The sequence below is a fragment of the Aspergillus stella-maris genome (genome assembly GCF_047715825.1).
Source record: "Aspergillus stella-maris strain CBS 113639 unplaced genomic scaffold BDV14scaffold_18, whole genome shotgun sequence".
NCBI classification, from domain to species: domain Eukaryota; kingdom Fungi; phylum Ascomycota; class Eurotiomycetes; order Eurotiales; family Aspergillaceae; genus Aspergillus; species Aspergillus stella-maris.
In genome coordinates this window covers 288,986-302,133 of record NW_027396812.1, presented here as the reverse complement: position 1 = coordinate 302,133, position 13,148 = coordinate 288,986, and the positions used below count along the sequence as shown (strand labels likewise).

Genomic DNA, 13,148 nt, shown 5'->3' with positions numbered 1-13,148 from the left:
AATGGATTGTTGCCGAAAAATAAAAAAAAGACCTATGACCAAGCCAAGACTGAACAAATCAAATCACTCTCATCTCATGCCTCAACTTGCCCGTACACAATATCAATGCCTCAGTTGGTATTCCGTCACCCCCAACGGCCTCTAAGCCTCCTGCCCCCCCTGCCCCAAGCCATCACCCAAGCCTTTACCACCATGATCTCTACGTGGTAAACACCAACTCCACACAGCAAGCAACAATAGTCCACATACCCAGCGCAAAGTTCCGCTTATGAATAACCCCCCCACTCGCCGGACTTTTGGGATCAAATCTAGCAAGCTGCTCCACAAACGATAACGACCAAACACCCATCCAAGAGACCCAAAGCCACGTAGAGCCAAGGGACCTTAGCACAAAGGGGATACTACACAAGACAGTTCCAGCAAGTATAACCAGGAGGTTACTGATCTTGTTGCCGGCAAAGACGTACATCGAGTTGACTTGCATTTTCACGTCATCGGCTACGTCCTGGTAGCTGTAGGCTGTGTTGAGGTAGAGCACCCAGAAGAAGACGAGAACAGCTATGGGGAGCCAGCTTGCGGAGAGGTCAGATACGGAGGAAGGGCCGTTGATCGCAGCCCACCCGGTAATTGCTGGACAGGCGCAGGTGTACCCGAGTATGTATTGTGGGTATAGGTAGAACTTGCGTGCGAGTGGACGTTTTCCAAAAGGGTAGAGAATTGTGCCAATTGTTGTTGGTACCAAGGACGTGGCTCTAATATAATATAGGTTAGGCTTTGTTGGTGGTGGTGTGTTGCGTAGAGAGAGAACACTTACATCTGTTGCCCGTCTAGGAGGTTATCCAAGATCAGATAGGCCACGTAGTACTGTACCATCATCCAAAGAAAGGCAGTAGTAGTCGATACTCGACCAGAAGCCAGAGGGCGTTGCTTTGTGCGTGCGACATTCGCATCAATGTCCCTGTCGATCCAGTCGTTCCAGACCATGCCTGCACCGCAAAGGATGTAGGTATACAAGAAACACTGCCCAGTCTTGGAGAGCACGGTGGCAATATCGGGAGCGTCGACATCTTGTTCGATTCTGAACAGCCCGGCGAGCAGTGTTCCCCATACTAGCGAGTGTTAGTCATTGTAAATCTGATATTGGCATAAATGCGGTAGCTAACCTCCGGCAAACGTGGCAAGAATCGGATTATATTTGTGAAATCTGGATAGGACAAGCAGGTCCTTGCACAGAGTGGTAAAGCTACTAGAAGACATAGTTTTGGCAATAGTTTGGCCAGTGTAAGTGAGAAGCCTTTGGCACCGTTTTGTTATTCTGTCGCCGGTGAGTCCGAGACCGCCACGAGCCCACGGACGAGGTGGAGATGACGAGACACGCTGATCCCTGACCTGAACCCTTGCAGAAAGATAGCGAAGTACGTGGATAGGCGGAGCCTTGTCGAGAGGGATGCCGATACATATAACTCTCTGCAAGGGAGACCTGGACCCAAATATTCAAGGGCAGGCATGTATCACGACATTCAAGGGGCTAAAAGTAATATGTGCATTGGAGCTACGAGACCTATGGACCTTCACTGTAGCCTTCACCGTAGCCCTCACTGTGAAGAAGATCCATTCATTCACCGTACTGCAACCTCCTGCGAGGGGCTGGAACCTCGGCTACTAGACAACCCCGATGATGTCGGTATGAAGAAGAGATGATATTATGTACAGCGCATGGTAGTGATTATGGAATGTGTGATCTGCCGCAAGTGCTCGGTTCTGAGTTTTCAGTGCAACATCGCTGTTGATCTGCTTGCGAAAAATTTGCTTGCTGGCGAGTTTCTCTACACAATCATCGTTGTAGCAATATCAGCTAGTCATACCATGACGATCTCCAACAATCTCACTCCGAAGCTTCGACATATTCCCGCCTTGGCCGGGGCTGATGCCATCTACGAAATCATCCAGGAGGATGGTGGCGTGATCGTAGAGGGCCTTCTTTCAACTACTCAAGTGAAAGCCCTGAACGACGAAATCGAACCGTATCTGTCAAAGCTCAAAGCCGGAGGCCGCAAAGCAGATGACTTTCAAGAGAACTTCCTAGGAGCGAACATGAAGCGACTGGGCCATCTGGCCTACATCTCGCCTACCTTCAGACACGACATTTTGAACCACGAGCTTATCCACCAAGTCTGTGAGCGGGCCTTTTGTAAAGACGCCGGGGATTATTGGATGAACTCAAACGCGTTTCTCGAGACTGGACCAGGAAACCAGGCTCAAGTCCTCCACCGCGACCAAGTGATCTTTCCCGTCTTCAATAAGATGGGCCCTCCGGCGCCCGAGGCGCTTCTCAACTTCTTCTTCGCCATGACCGATTTTACCGACGAAAATGGCGCGACGAGAGTGATTCCAAAAAGCAATCAGTGGCCGGACTACAATAAACTTGGAAGTCCGGAGCAAACAGTACCCGCGGAGATGAAGGCTGGGGATGCATTCCTCTTCAGCGGAAAGCTGGTTCACGGCGGTGGGCACAACCGTAGCCAGGACTATTATCGACGAGCGCTGTCTCTTTGCATGCAGCCATGCTATCTCACGCCTCAGGAGTCCTCGATTAATATTCCCCGGGATATCCTGGAGAGTATGACACCTCTTGCGCAAAAAATGGTGGCGTGGAGATCCGTCTATCCTCCCATGACGGGGGGGCTGTGGACACTCGACATGAATGAACTTGGTGGGAAGCTGGGGTTGAGGTCTAATGTATCCTTGAATGCATAAGGCTCTGAGGTTGTTTGATGATTCTATATAGTGATAGCCAGCTAGGTAGACATAGACGATAAATCACAGTGAATTTAGGAATATAAATCCGAAGGAGATCTCGACGGATCATTGACCACGTAGGTAATGAAGAAAGAATGCCAGGCCAACAAGACTCCTGCCACAGTCCTTTCGAGTGTAGTGAAGAAGACCCACTCTATAACAATCAATGGAATAAAGGATACAATACGACGAAATCCGGCAGGGGCAAAGACCCATCCGCGCCTTGCGTGGTTGCATGGATTGCAGATAACGCGTTCAATTCCAGAGACAAGACCTCGAATGACCATCAGCATACCTGAACAGTTACTACCTACCTCGTGCGTCTTCTGCAACAACTGATCCGCTCAGCCCAGCCATACACTAATTCCTGACCTGCGGTAAGGGACGGCGCGACCCCGAAAGCACTTCTCGCCCATTTCTACGCGTTAAGCTCTCCCGCCTTATAACCTTACTGCCTTTTTTACAACATCCCCTTCGTTCTCACCAGGGTCCATACCTAGTGGCGATTTCAACTTCGCTATGACGGGCCCGCTACCTTCCCTCGTGCTTTGTGGCTCACAAACTTCTCCCCCTTCCCCTGATGACCTGAGGAACATTGGCGCCCAGCTTGGCAGCGAGGCGTATCTCCAGGGTATTGCTGAGGCTGTCCGGGCGCTCCCGAAGCTATGGGTGCACCTTGTCCAGGCAAATCCTCTCCTCAGCTCACCTTCAGGGGACTTGGTTGGGTGTTTGGCACGGTGGATTGACGAAGACGATTACGAGCTTATTATCCCGCCCTCACTCCCAAACACACTGCTCGCACCGCTTACAGTCATCATACATTTTGTCCAGTACTTTGAGTATCTGGAAAGCACGAGAGGTTTGTATGACGTCGATGGAGATTCGCATTCTCAGATTTTGTTGTCGGCGAAGCAGGGCGGTTTCCAGGGGCTTTGTACCGGTCTGTTGAGTGCCACCGCGTTGGCGTGTGCTGCGGATAAATCACAGCTGGCTCATAACGCGAGTGTGGCCATCCGCCTTGCCATGTGCATTGGGGCCTATGTCGACTTGGATAAGATCAGCTATACGGACGGTGGTGGGACTGGCTGTCTTATAGTGCACCAAAGCCCCAACCCTGCAAAAGCGGACATCGAGCAAGCCTTAGTCTCGCATCCCAATGTAAGTTAGATCCCCACGGGAAAGCCAGGAATCCAGGAAAGCGCCGAGACGGTCTAACCTGCGATAGGCGTACATATCGGTTCAGCTCGACGACAGAGTGTTCACCGTCACAGCACCCATCGCTGAAATACCAGCCCTCCGCCAATCTCTTGTAGGGCATGGGTTAAAAGCCACCACAATACCAATCAATGGGAGATACCATACTCGGAAAAATGTACAAGCACTCAGCGACCTACTGGGCCACTGTGCCGCGGATCCATCATTGTCCTTTCCTACTACGGCCACACTGCAGGTCCCAGTGAGATCGAATACAACTGGCAGGCTTCTGAGCACTGGAGGTCCACTCCACGAAGAATGCCTTCGGTGTATCATGACTGAGCGCGCGAACTGGGTGGCGGTAGTCAACGAGACAGCAACTTTGCTCGCTAGTTGTCATTCTAAAACACGAACACTCCTCGAGTTAGGGATTCCAAGGAGCCTAGCACGAGGCATTCCAGACCTGCAGCCTATACCAAGAACAGAGATTCGAGAGACAATCAACTACCCGAATCATGCTGTCGCCGTTATTGGGGCGGCAGGACGCTTTGCGGGTGCAGAGTCGCTCGACCAACTTTGGCATCTTCTCAAATCCGGGCAATCAATGGCAGGACATCCACCACCGGGGAGGGATGGACTACCGGCAGACGGTCCCTTGGGAAACTACATGGCCAACGCCGCCGGATTCGATCATGAATTCTTCGGGGTCTCGCCTAGGGAAGCACAATACATGGATCCTCAACAAAGGATTGCACTCCAGGTCGCTTACCAGGCTGTCGAATCGTCGGGCTATCTCTCTCACAAGATGCGCTCAGTTGATGTCGGCTGCTATGTCGGGGTGGCAGGCTCAGACTATGACCACAACATTGCTTCGCATAAGCCGACGGCATTTTCCTATACCGGGACATCACGAGCATTCGTCGCCGGCCGGGTCAGTCACCACTTTGGATGGGAGGGACCGTCTCTGACGATTGACACTGCGTGTTCCTCTTCTGCCGTGGCGATTCACCAAGCATGCAAAGACCTCGGCATAGGGGAATGTGAGATGGCCCTGGCAGGTGGCGTAAACGTCATCTGTAGCCCTATTATCCACGATAATCTACAGGCCGCAAGGTTCCTCGACCCTTCAGGACCATGCAAATCATTCCAGGCCGGAGGAAAAGGGTACTGTCGCGGAGAGGGATGTGGCTTTGTCTTGCTTAAGAAGCTTTCTTCTGCCTTAGCCGATGGGGATGATATCCTGGGCGTCATTGCAGGATCTGGCACTACCCAATGCGACGCCGGCGACACAATCACAGTCCCTTCTTGCGCTGCACAGATGAAGTTGCAGCATCGCGTTCTCTCAGCAGCAGGGCTCGACCCAGCGGCTGTGTCGTACGTGGAAGCCCACGGTACAGGAACTCCCAAGGGAGACCCGATCGAATGCGAGAGTATTCGACAAGTTTTCAAACGCAGTAGCAGTGACCCAAAACTACGCCTTGGGACCCTGAAGGCAAACATTGGACACACGGAAGCAGCGTCGGGAATTGCTGCCCTTCTCAAAGTGCTGTTGATGCTGAAACATGCCCAGGTGCCGCCACAGCCGGGATTCACAAGTATAAATCCAGCCATTGCACCCCTAGAGCCCGATAACATGGAAATCCCGGCCGCATTACAACCATGGCATGTCAAGCGTCGAATAGCGTGTGTGAACAACTATGGGGCATCAGGGAACAACGCGGCGCTGATTGTTTGTGACAGTCCCGATCGCTACCACCAGAGTTTGGCCAAACCAGCGATCGTTGACCTACAGAAGGACCAGAAGCGGCATCCTGTCCTCCTGGCTGCGCGCTCAACAAGTTCCCTACGCAAGTACTGCTCTGCGCTAGAGAGGATGTTGGCACACGACACTCCACGACCCGTGGCCGCCGTTGCCTTCCATATCGCACAGCAACAGAACCGCGCTTTCCGCCATCGTGCCATGTTCACTTTCAGCAACTTGTCTGAGCTGAAGAATCAGCTCGTTCATTTTGCTTCGGACACTATTAGCAAACCACTCCTATCAATTGCAGCAGTCCCTAAACCGGTTGTTCTGGTTTTCGCAGGGCAGTCGTCAAACATTGTCCACCTAAATCGTGAAGTCTACGATTCCTCCAAACTCCTGCAATATCACTTGCTACAATGTGATCAACACCTACGAGAAATGGGGCGAAGCAGTCTCTTCCCACACATCTTCATGGCTGAGCCGCTCACAGATGTCGTTCTCCTGCATTCGATCATTTTCTCCATTCAGTACGCCTGTGCCGCCGCTTGGCTCGACTGTGGACTCCCCGTCCAACGCATCATTGGTCACAGTATCGGTCAATTGACTGCCATGTGCGTTGCTGGTGTTGTAGACCTCGAGGACGGCCTGAAGCTGGTGGTAGGTCGTGCTCTGCTGGTCAGGGAGAAATGGGGGGCGCAAAGAGGCTGCATGTTAGCTGTTGAAATTGACCGCGATGGGGCAGAAACTCTGATTGCTTCTGTTCTAGATCACAAGGTAGAGATTGCCTGCTTCAACGGCCCTTCTCGCCATGTGCTCGTCGGAACAGAAGCAGCAATTCAAGCCGTCGAGGCGACCACGACCTGCAAAGCCCAGCGGCTGAAGACTACCAATGGTTACCACTCCGCGCTGATGGATTGCTTGATCGAGGAGTACACGGAGCTTGCTCGTACGATCAAATACTCTGCCCCAAATATCCCGATCGAGACTTGCTCGGAAGCAATCAGCTGGTCATTCTTCACTCCGGAGCTTGTGGCTCAGCACTCTCGCGGTCCTGTATTCTTCTGGCAGGCTGTATCTCGCATTGTAAGGGATCTCGGACAGTGCACCTGGGTCGAAGCAGGGTCTTCCTCCTCAGGCGTGTCACTTGCACGATCTGCCTTGGATCCCAAAATCCACAAGGGTCACTCCTTTGTAGGTTCGCATCTGGCAGGCCCAGATGCATTGGGCTCTTTAGTCGATACTACCTGCCAATTGTGGTCCGAGGGTGTCGACGTTCTGTTCTGGCTCCATCACCAGTCCGAGAGACCTCGCCACCAGCCTCTAAGTCTACCTGGGTATCAGTTCGATGAGACAGCTCACTGGGTTCCGTACAAAGATAGGAATGTTTTGACCGCCGACTCGCAGGGGCAAGCCGAGAGTCCGCTGCTATCCCTCGTCTCGTCTGTTGACCGAGACGCAGATTCCTTTGAGTTTGCGGTAAACCAGTCTCACAGTCACTACGAGGAGCTTATCCAAGGTCGCTTAGTCTTAGGAGAACGCCTTGCCCCTGTTTCTTTGTACATGGAGCTCGCTACACATGCGATTCGCTTCATATCGCGGCCCATGGATCCGACCGGCCACGGGTTGCAGTTTGACAGCATCCAGCTACATGCAGCCTTGGGGTGTGGGACAACTCACGACCTAAACCTTCTGCTTCAGAGAGACGCGCAGGATAGCTGGGGGTTGACCGTAACAAGTCGTACTGGTTCTGAGGTGACAGTTCATGCCACTGCGCTGTTTTGCACCAGCCCTGGGCCGGAGAACATCACGCCTCAGGTGGCATACGCTGCCCTGGAAGAGACTTTGTCTAGCGCTGATACTGCGGTAGCTCAAGGGCACCTTGTCTACAAACTCCTTGACCGCGTTGTTGACTACCAGCTTAACTACCGGGGTATCAAATCGCTTGTGATGAACGAGTCTCAGGCCGCAGCCCTAGTTGAGCTCCCGTCCATTTCACGCCGCGCGGCAGGACAGAAAAGCTGCCATCATGCCCTGATGGACCAGTTCATCCTTGCTGCCGAGATGCAGGCGCTCGCTCTACCGTCATGCGGGCCGTCAGAGGTTTTTATTTGCCACGGTATCGGTGGTGTGCGCACATACACTGACCTGGCCGCGACCAACGGCCCTTGGAAGGCCCTTGTGCAGTACACCCAGAAACGCGATGCAGAGCTCATCTGCGATACGTACGTTTTTGACGCAGCGACAGGGGCTCTAGCTGTGACGGTCACGAACGCAAAATACATCAAGCTGCCTATTTCATCGCTAAGAACAATCTTGGACCGTGCAAAGGGCATCGAGAATCCTTCTATCGAGGACACGAACCCCTCGGGGGAGGAGGTCCCACAGGCGGACGAGGTGGAAGATACCATATCCCAATTAATCTATGAAAGTACAGGCATTCGGGCTGAAACGCTCGCAACGAACTCAAGCTTATCGCAGGGTGGCGTCGACTCTCTCGGTGTCACCGAGCTTGAAAGTCGAATTCGCGAGGTTTTTAACGTCGATATACGTATTCAATATGGCGTCGAAGAGCACACATTTGAGTCACTTTGCAGTCGGGTTAGGGCAAGCATCTCCGACGACGTCAAATCCACCCGTCAATTGACTCCTCGTTCTGACAGCTCTCCCGTAGCATGGGAGAAACACTTCTCCTCGCTGGTGCAGATCCTCGCGGAGTTCATGAGCAGCAGTGAGAGCTTGCTGCCGCAGACGGAGGTTCAGAGCCTAGGTCTAGACTCTTTATCCTTAATGGAACTCGAGTCCACACTCTTCGATAGGTTTGGCGTTAAGCTTGACCTGATGCAGCAGCCTGAGTCGGCGACATTGGGAGATCTATCACGGAGTCTCGCTGTCTGTAATGGGGACAACGTACCTACGGAGTCGGAGCCAACGTTTTTCAACCTCGATGCGGTAGATGCCGGTATACGAGAAGTTGTCGTGCCTGTCAAGGGCGACCGGATGCAATTCTTTGGCGAGATTCGTCAAGAAATTGGTGCATGCGCCGAGATGGCTGGTTTCGCAGCGTACTATCAGCACATCCATTCCAGACACACAGATCTGGTTCTTTCGTATATCTTGGAGGCCTTCTCACTCTTGGGCTGCGATTTGCAGCGGCTATCTACCGGGGACCTCGTTATCCCAGTGCCTCATATCCCACGGCATGACAAAGTGGTTTTGCATTATTACACCATCTTGGAGCAGACAGGATTCATAAAGCCGTCGGATTCAGGGCGAGTGCGAACGTCCAAACCGGCCAAGATAGAGAAGTCACTGGTACTACATCAGGCCATGATTCGAGATTTCCCCAAGTACCGCTCAGAGTTGGATCTCCTGAATTGCACCGGGTCGCGACTAGCAGACTGCCTCGCAGGTCGAGCAGAGCCTTTGCACCTCTTATTCGGCAGCCCGTCCAGCACAAAGCTCATGCAGGAAGTGTACAAGAACACGCCCATGTTCAAGATGGGTACGTTGATGCTGGGCAAGTTCCTCAGCCAGGGACTCTCGCGTCACAGCACTGTCAAGATCCTCGAGATAGGCGCAGGCACGGGCGGGACAACAGAGTACATCCTGCAGCAGCTGACAGCGAGCGGCGTCGACTTCCGGTACACATTCACCGATATCTCGTCTGCACTGGTAGCTCAAGCGCGTAGGAGATTCTCGGCCTATCACCAACTGGACTACTCTACTCTCGACATTGAGAAACTCCCTGCCACCGTCGAGGCAGACTACGACATTATCATCTCGTCCAACTGCATTCATGCGACCAAGAACCTATCCATTTCTTCGAGAAATTGCGCTAGACTATTGAAGCCAGGCGGCTTACTTTGCCTCCTTGAGCTTACGCGGGACTTGTGGTGGCTGGACTGCGTCTTTGGTTTGCTTGAGGGGTGGTGGCTGTTTGAAGACGAGCGGCAGCATGTCCTTGCCAGCGAGGAGCTGTGGAAACGCATTCTACTCGGGGCAGGCTTTGATCAGGTGGATTGGTCTGATGATGGTAGTAAAGAGTCAAGTGTGTTTCGGGTGATTGTTGCAAAGAAGAGTGGATCTTCATGTTCTTCCTGTGTCTAGAGTGATGATGTTAATGACTATGTAGTTTGGAGGTGCTTCAACACTGATGCGAGACTGAGATCTTGAATATTTCACTTGACATGCACGTCCTCATACCTCATTAAGCTAATATCGTCTGGAGTTGACAGCTGTCCTGGCAAACCCTGCTCATTATTATATCACCTACATGTATCCACGACAAACCAACATAGAGTCTAATCAACGCGTTAAAGCAGGGATATCATGAAGGTAAAGCTCCCTCAGGCGGCCATGTACAATTTGCCAACCTCCTCTCTTCTTGCCAATTTATAATAAAAGCATCCCGCCGTAATAATATTCCCGCCCCTCCCCTCCTCACCCTAAGCTTCTAGGTAGTGGTAGCAGCAGAACCGTCACATCTTTTAGAATTTGGGAGACGGAGAGAGCGAGAAGAAAAAGAAAAAGGCCTATGGTGAATTACATATGTTCAACGTACATCTCATTAACATTTAATTCGTCAAAAATGTCAAGGCTCCCACACACAACGCGTCGACCCCGGCAGTAAGAGTAGGCTGGATAGCAGGAGCAAACAGTGCAGAATGATTCGATGCAATTTCAGCAGTGGTCCCTTTCTCCTGCGCCTCATCCCAAAGGCCATGCTCAATCCCACCCAGGAACCAAAAGCAGCACGGAACGCCCTTACTCGTCGCCAGGGTCGAAAAGTCTTCACTAACATTTGTCCGTGGTGTATCTCCGTCGAACTGCTCGCCAAAGTGTTCCCCAAAGGTCACTGCAAGCTGGCCTGCGATACTATCATCATTATCCGTTGGCGGGAAACGGCGGGTAGAGGTGAAGATGGGTTCCCTTGGTGAGCCTGAAGCCATGCACTCAGCCTTGACAATCCTCTTGACGGACTCGATGATCTTTTCTCTGGTCTCGACCTTTACACTGCGAAAGTCGATCCCGATCTCTGCACGGTCGGCGATGATATTCTCCGTTTGACCCGCTTGAAGACTTCCCACTGTCAAAACACCAAGATCAGTGGGATCGACCTCACGACTCACGATCCCTTGCAACCGGACAACAATATGCGCCGCTAGAAGAACCGGATCAACAGTCAGATGAGGCAGCGAGCCGTGGCCGCCGCGCCCAAATACAGTAATCTTCATACTATCCGCCGCCGCCATGATCGTTCCAACGCGACATCCAATACTCCCAGCCCGAAGCCGCATAACGTGCTGTCCCAACGCGACATCAGGAACAGGAATCTTGTCGTAGAGCCCGTCGTCGACCATGGCCTGTGCTCCGGCACCGCGCTCTTCGTTAGGCTGGAAGAGGACGATCAGCGTACCACTCCACTGGTCTTTCAACTTCACCAGTCGTTCCGCGGTAGCGAGTAGACAGGTAATATGCATATCATGACCACAAGCATGCATAACCGGTTTCTCGTTCCCATCTGCATCGCGCATAGTCTTGGTGCTTGCGTAGGGGAGACCCGTTAGTTCCTTGACTGGTAGTGCATCGATGTCCGCACGGAGAAGAACAGTCTTTCCAGGTCCATTCTTGAGAACACCGACCAGGCCATATCCGCCGATATGAGTGGTGACTTGGTAGGCGTTGAGAGAGCGTAAGTGGGCGGCGATCTTTTCCGCTGTTTTTTCTTCTTGCAGCGATAACTCTGGGTTTGAGTGGAAATGTTTGTAGAGGGTTTCGTAGGGCGCCAGGTCTATCTGACCCGAATTTAGGATGCTGGATATGCTGGGGTGTGCCATTGTGGTTGTTGGGTTAGAGGTCGTAGAGATGTTAATGGTGTTTCCCGCGGGAAATATGGAAATGCTGATAATCACCCAAGGGCGCAGGTGGGGCATGATGGGTCAGTAGCAGCTAAATAACGTATTTCACTAGTCGACCGTCCGCACGGGTAGTCCGACCGACCTGTATTGCATATTAAATATGACTTTTTAACCTTCTATATCTCAACAAGAAGTGCTTGTTAAGGTATTTCATTAAGTATACAATTTAAGTAGGCCTTTACAAGCCTTCTAGTCTTATTTTTAAAATACCTTCCAGTTTATACTATACCAATACAGAAAAATACCAAAATTACACATGTAATTTTAGTTACTCAAGGTCGTACTTATAATCAGAAAAAATCCTTTCAACATAGGCTTCTATACTATATAATTAAGCTATATTATAAGTTACAAGTCCTTAATAGATCTAGTTGTTAAGATATAAAGGGTATACAATGACACCGTGAGCAGGGCGCTGGAAATGGCTGCCATTGCCCCTTGCGGTATAATGTTGACCGCTTCGGGCATCGCGTCGCCTTCTCTCCGCTTTTGCGGCCTTCCCCTGCCGCCTTAGCCCGTCCGCTGCATCTATCTATATAAGCCGGCCTCGCTCCCTCGAACAACCACGCACTTTTCTCTTCCTTTTCCCTCTCCTGTCCTCCTCACCCGGTGTACTGCCTCCTTTTCAAGATGCCGCCTTACCCGACGACTGCCCTTTTCCATCATGGCGCGCTCCACTCCCCTCTTTTCGACCACCCCCTTCTCTTCAGCTCCGGCGTCACCGACGGGTCATCTGGACGGCTTCATCGGAAATTGAGCCATTTCTTTCACCTCTGATTCGGTGCTACTGCGGAATATTGCTGTGTGATGGGCCTGTTCACGCGCTCTCCGCCAAGTGATGAGCGATGTATGGAGTTTCTGGCTGGTTCTTCTAGCCATGCCACCGCATTGGGCTTCTCGGGGACTCTTGGATCCTCAACCGTTCGTTCTGTGGTCTCCCATCTCAAATCCCTTTATCCGTTTCTTCGGCTGGGCTTCCCAATTTCTGTATGGGGAGGGCGAGCTCCTGGTCATTCAGGTACCGGGTCTGGCTTGCGGCGTACGAGTGACACCTGGGTGACCTGGCTTCTCCCCTCCACAGTTGTCTTCGAACTCGACCAGGGTCGATCTATTTACGTATCTTTGCCCTGCTTACCAGCCAATGGCAAAATTGCCACATCCCCTTCATTTCAGCATGTTTGACATGCGAGTGTAGGAGCTGCAGCGCCTAGATACGATTAGCACAGGATACCGGATCCCGGCCCTCAGGTGGTGCTCGCGGATCAAGGCGGACACGTCAGCAGACTCGATGAAGATGCCGAGGGGGGAAACTCGCCTTGGTGCTTTTTACTGGTGAGAGTGATGGAATTCGGTAGTGCAAGTATAAAGAGGCCGATCGAGCCCGCAAAGGTTGCATCTTAACTCGATACTCCCGCAACCTGCACTTTACCCTCCACCTTTTATCCCCTTCCTCTCCTCTTCATTTCCTCTTTCCAATCACTCGTCTGCCACAA

At 52.0% G+C, this 13,148-nt stretch overlaps 4 protein-coding genes across 4 annotated transcripts; 2 read left to right on the top strand and 2 right to left on the bottom strand.

The window, feature by feature from the left end:
* Nucleotides 1-199: 199 nt before the first annotated feature.
* On the bottom strand, nt 200-1,257 carry BDV14DRAFT_198794 (4-hydroxybenzoate octaprenyltransferase; the record flags this gene model as incomplete). Its single annotated transcript, XM_073773043.1, has 3 exons — nt 200-752; nt 815-1,109; nt 1,164-1,257. The coding sequence occupies 3 exons, from the start codon at nt 1,255-1,257 to the stop codon at nt 200-202; spliced, it is 942 nt and encodes a 313-aa protein (XP_073629635.1).
* A 609-nt stretch (nt 1,258-1,866) lies between these two features.
* Nucleotides 1,867-2,757, top strand: BDV14DRAFT_198793 (phytanoyl-CoA dioxygenase family protein; the record flags this gene model as incomplete). The annotated part of the gene is made up of 1 exon (XM_073773042.1): nt 1,867-2,757. One exon carries the CDS (start codon nt 1,867-1,869, stop codon nt 2,755-2,757), a length of 891 nt encoding a protein of 296 aa, XP_073629634.1.
* A 561-nt stretch (nt 2,758-3,318) lies between these two features.
* BDV14DRAFT_198792 (non-reducing polyketide synthase spyA) lies at nt 3,319-9,844 on the top strand (the record flags this gene model as incomplete). The annotated part of the gene is made up of 2 exons (XM_073773041.1): nt 3,319-3,957; nt 4,025-9,844. The coding sequence occupies 2 exons, from the start codon at nt 3,319-3,321 to the stop codon at nt 9,842-9,844; spliced, it is 6,459 nt and encodes a 2,152-aa protein (XP_073629633.1).
* A 336-nt stretch (nt 9,845-10,180) lies between these two features.
* Nucleotides 10,181-11,639, bottom strand: BDV14DRAFT_171006 (M20 family metallopeptidase). Its single transcript, XM_073768319.1, has one exon. It carries the CDS (start codon nt 11,572-11,574, stop codon nt 10,312-10,314), a length of 1,263 nt encoding a protein of 420 aa, XP_073629632.1. The 5' UTR covers nt 11,575-11,639; the 3' UTR covers nt 10,181-10,311.
* Between the last annotated feature and the right edge of the window lie 1,509 nt (nt 11,640-13,148).

What these genes read in the sequence shown, in the direction of transcription:
- BDV14DRAFT_171006 (XM_073768319.1), bottom strand. Translation starts at nt 11,574, where the DNA reads ATGGCACACCCCAGCATATCCAGCATCCTAAATTCGGGTCAGATAGAC.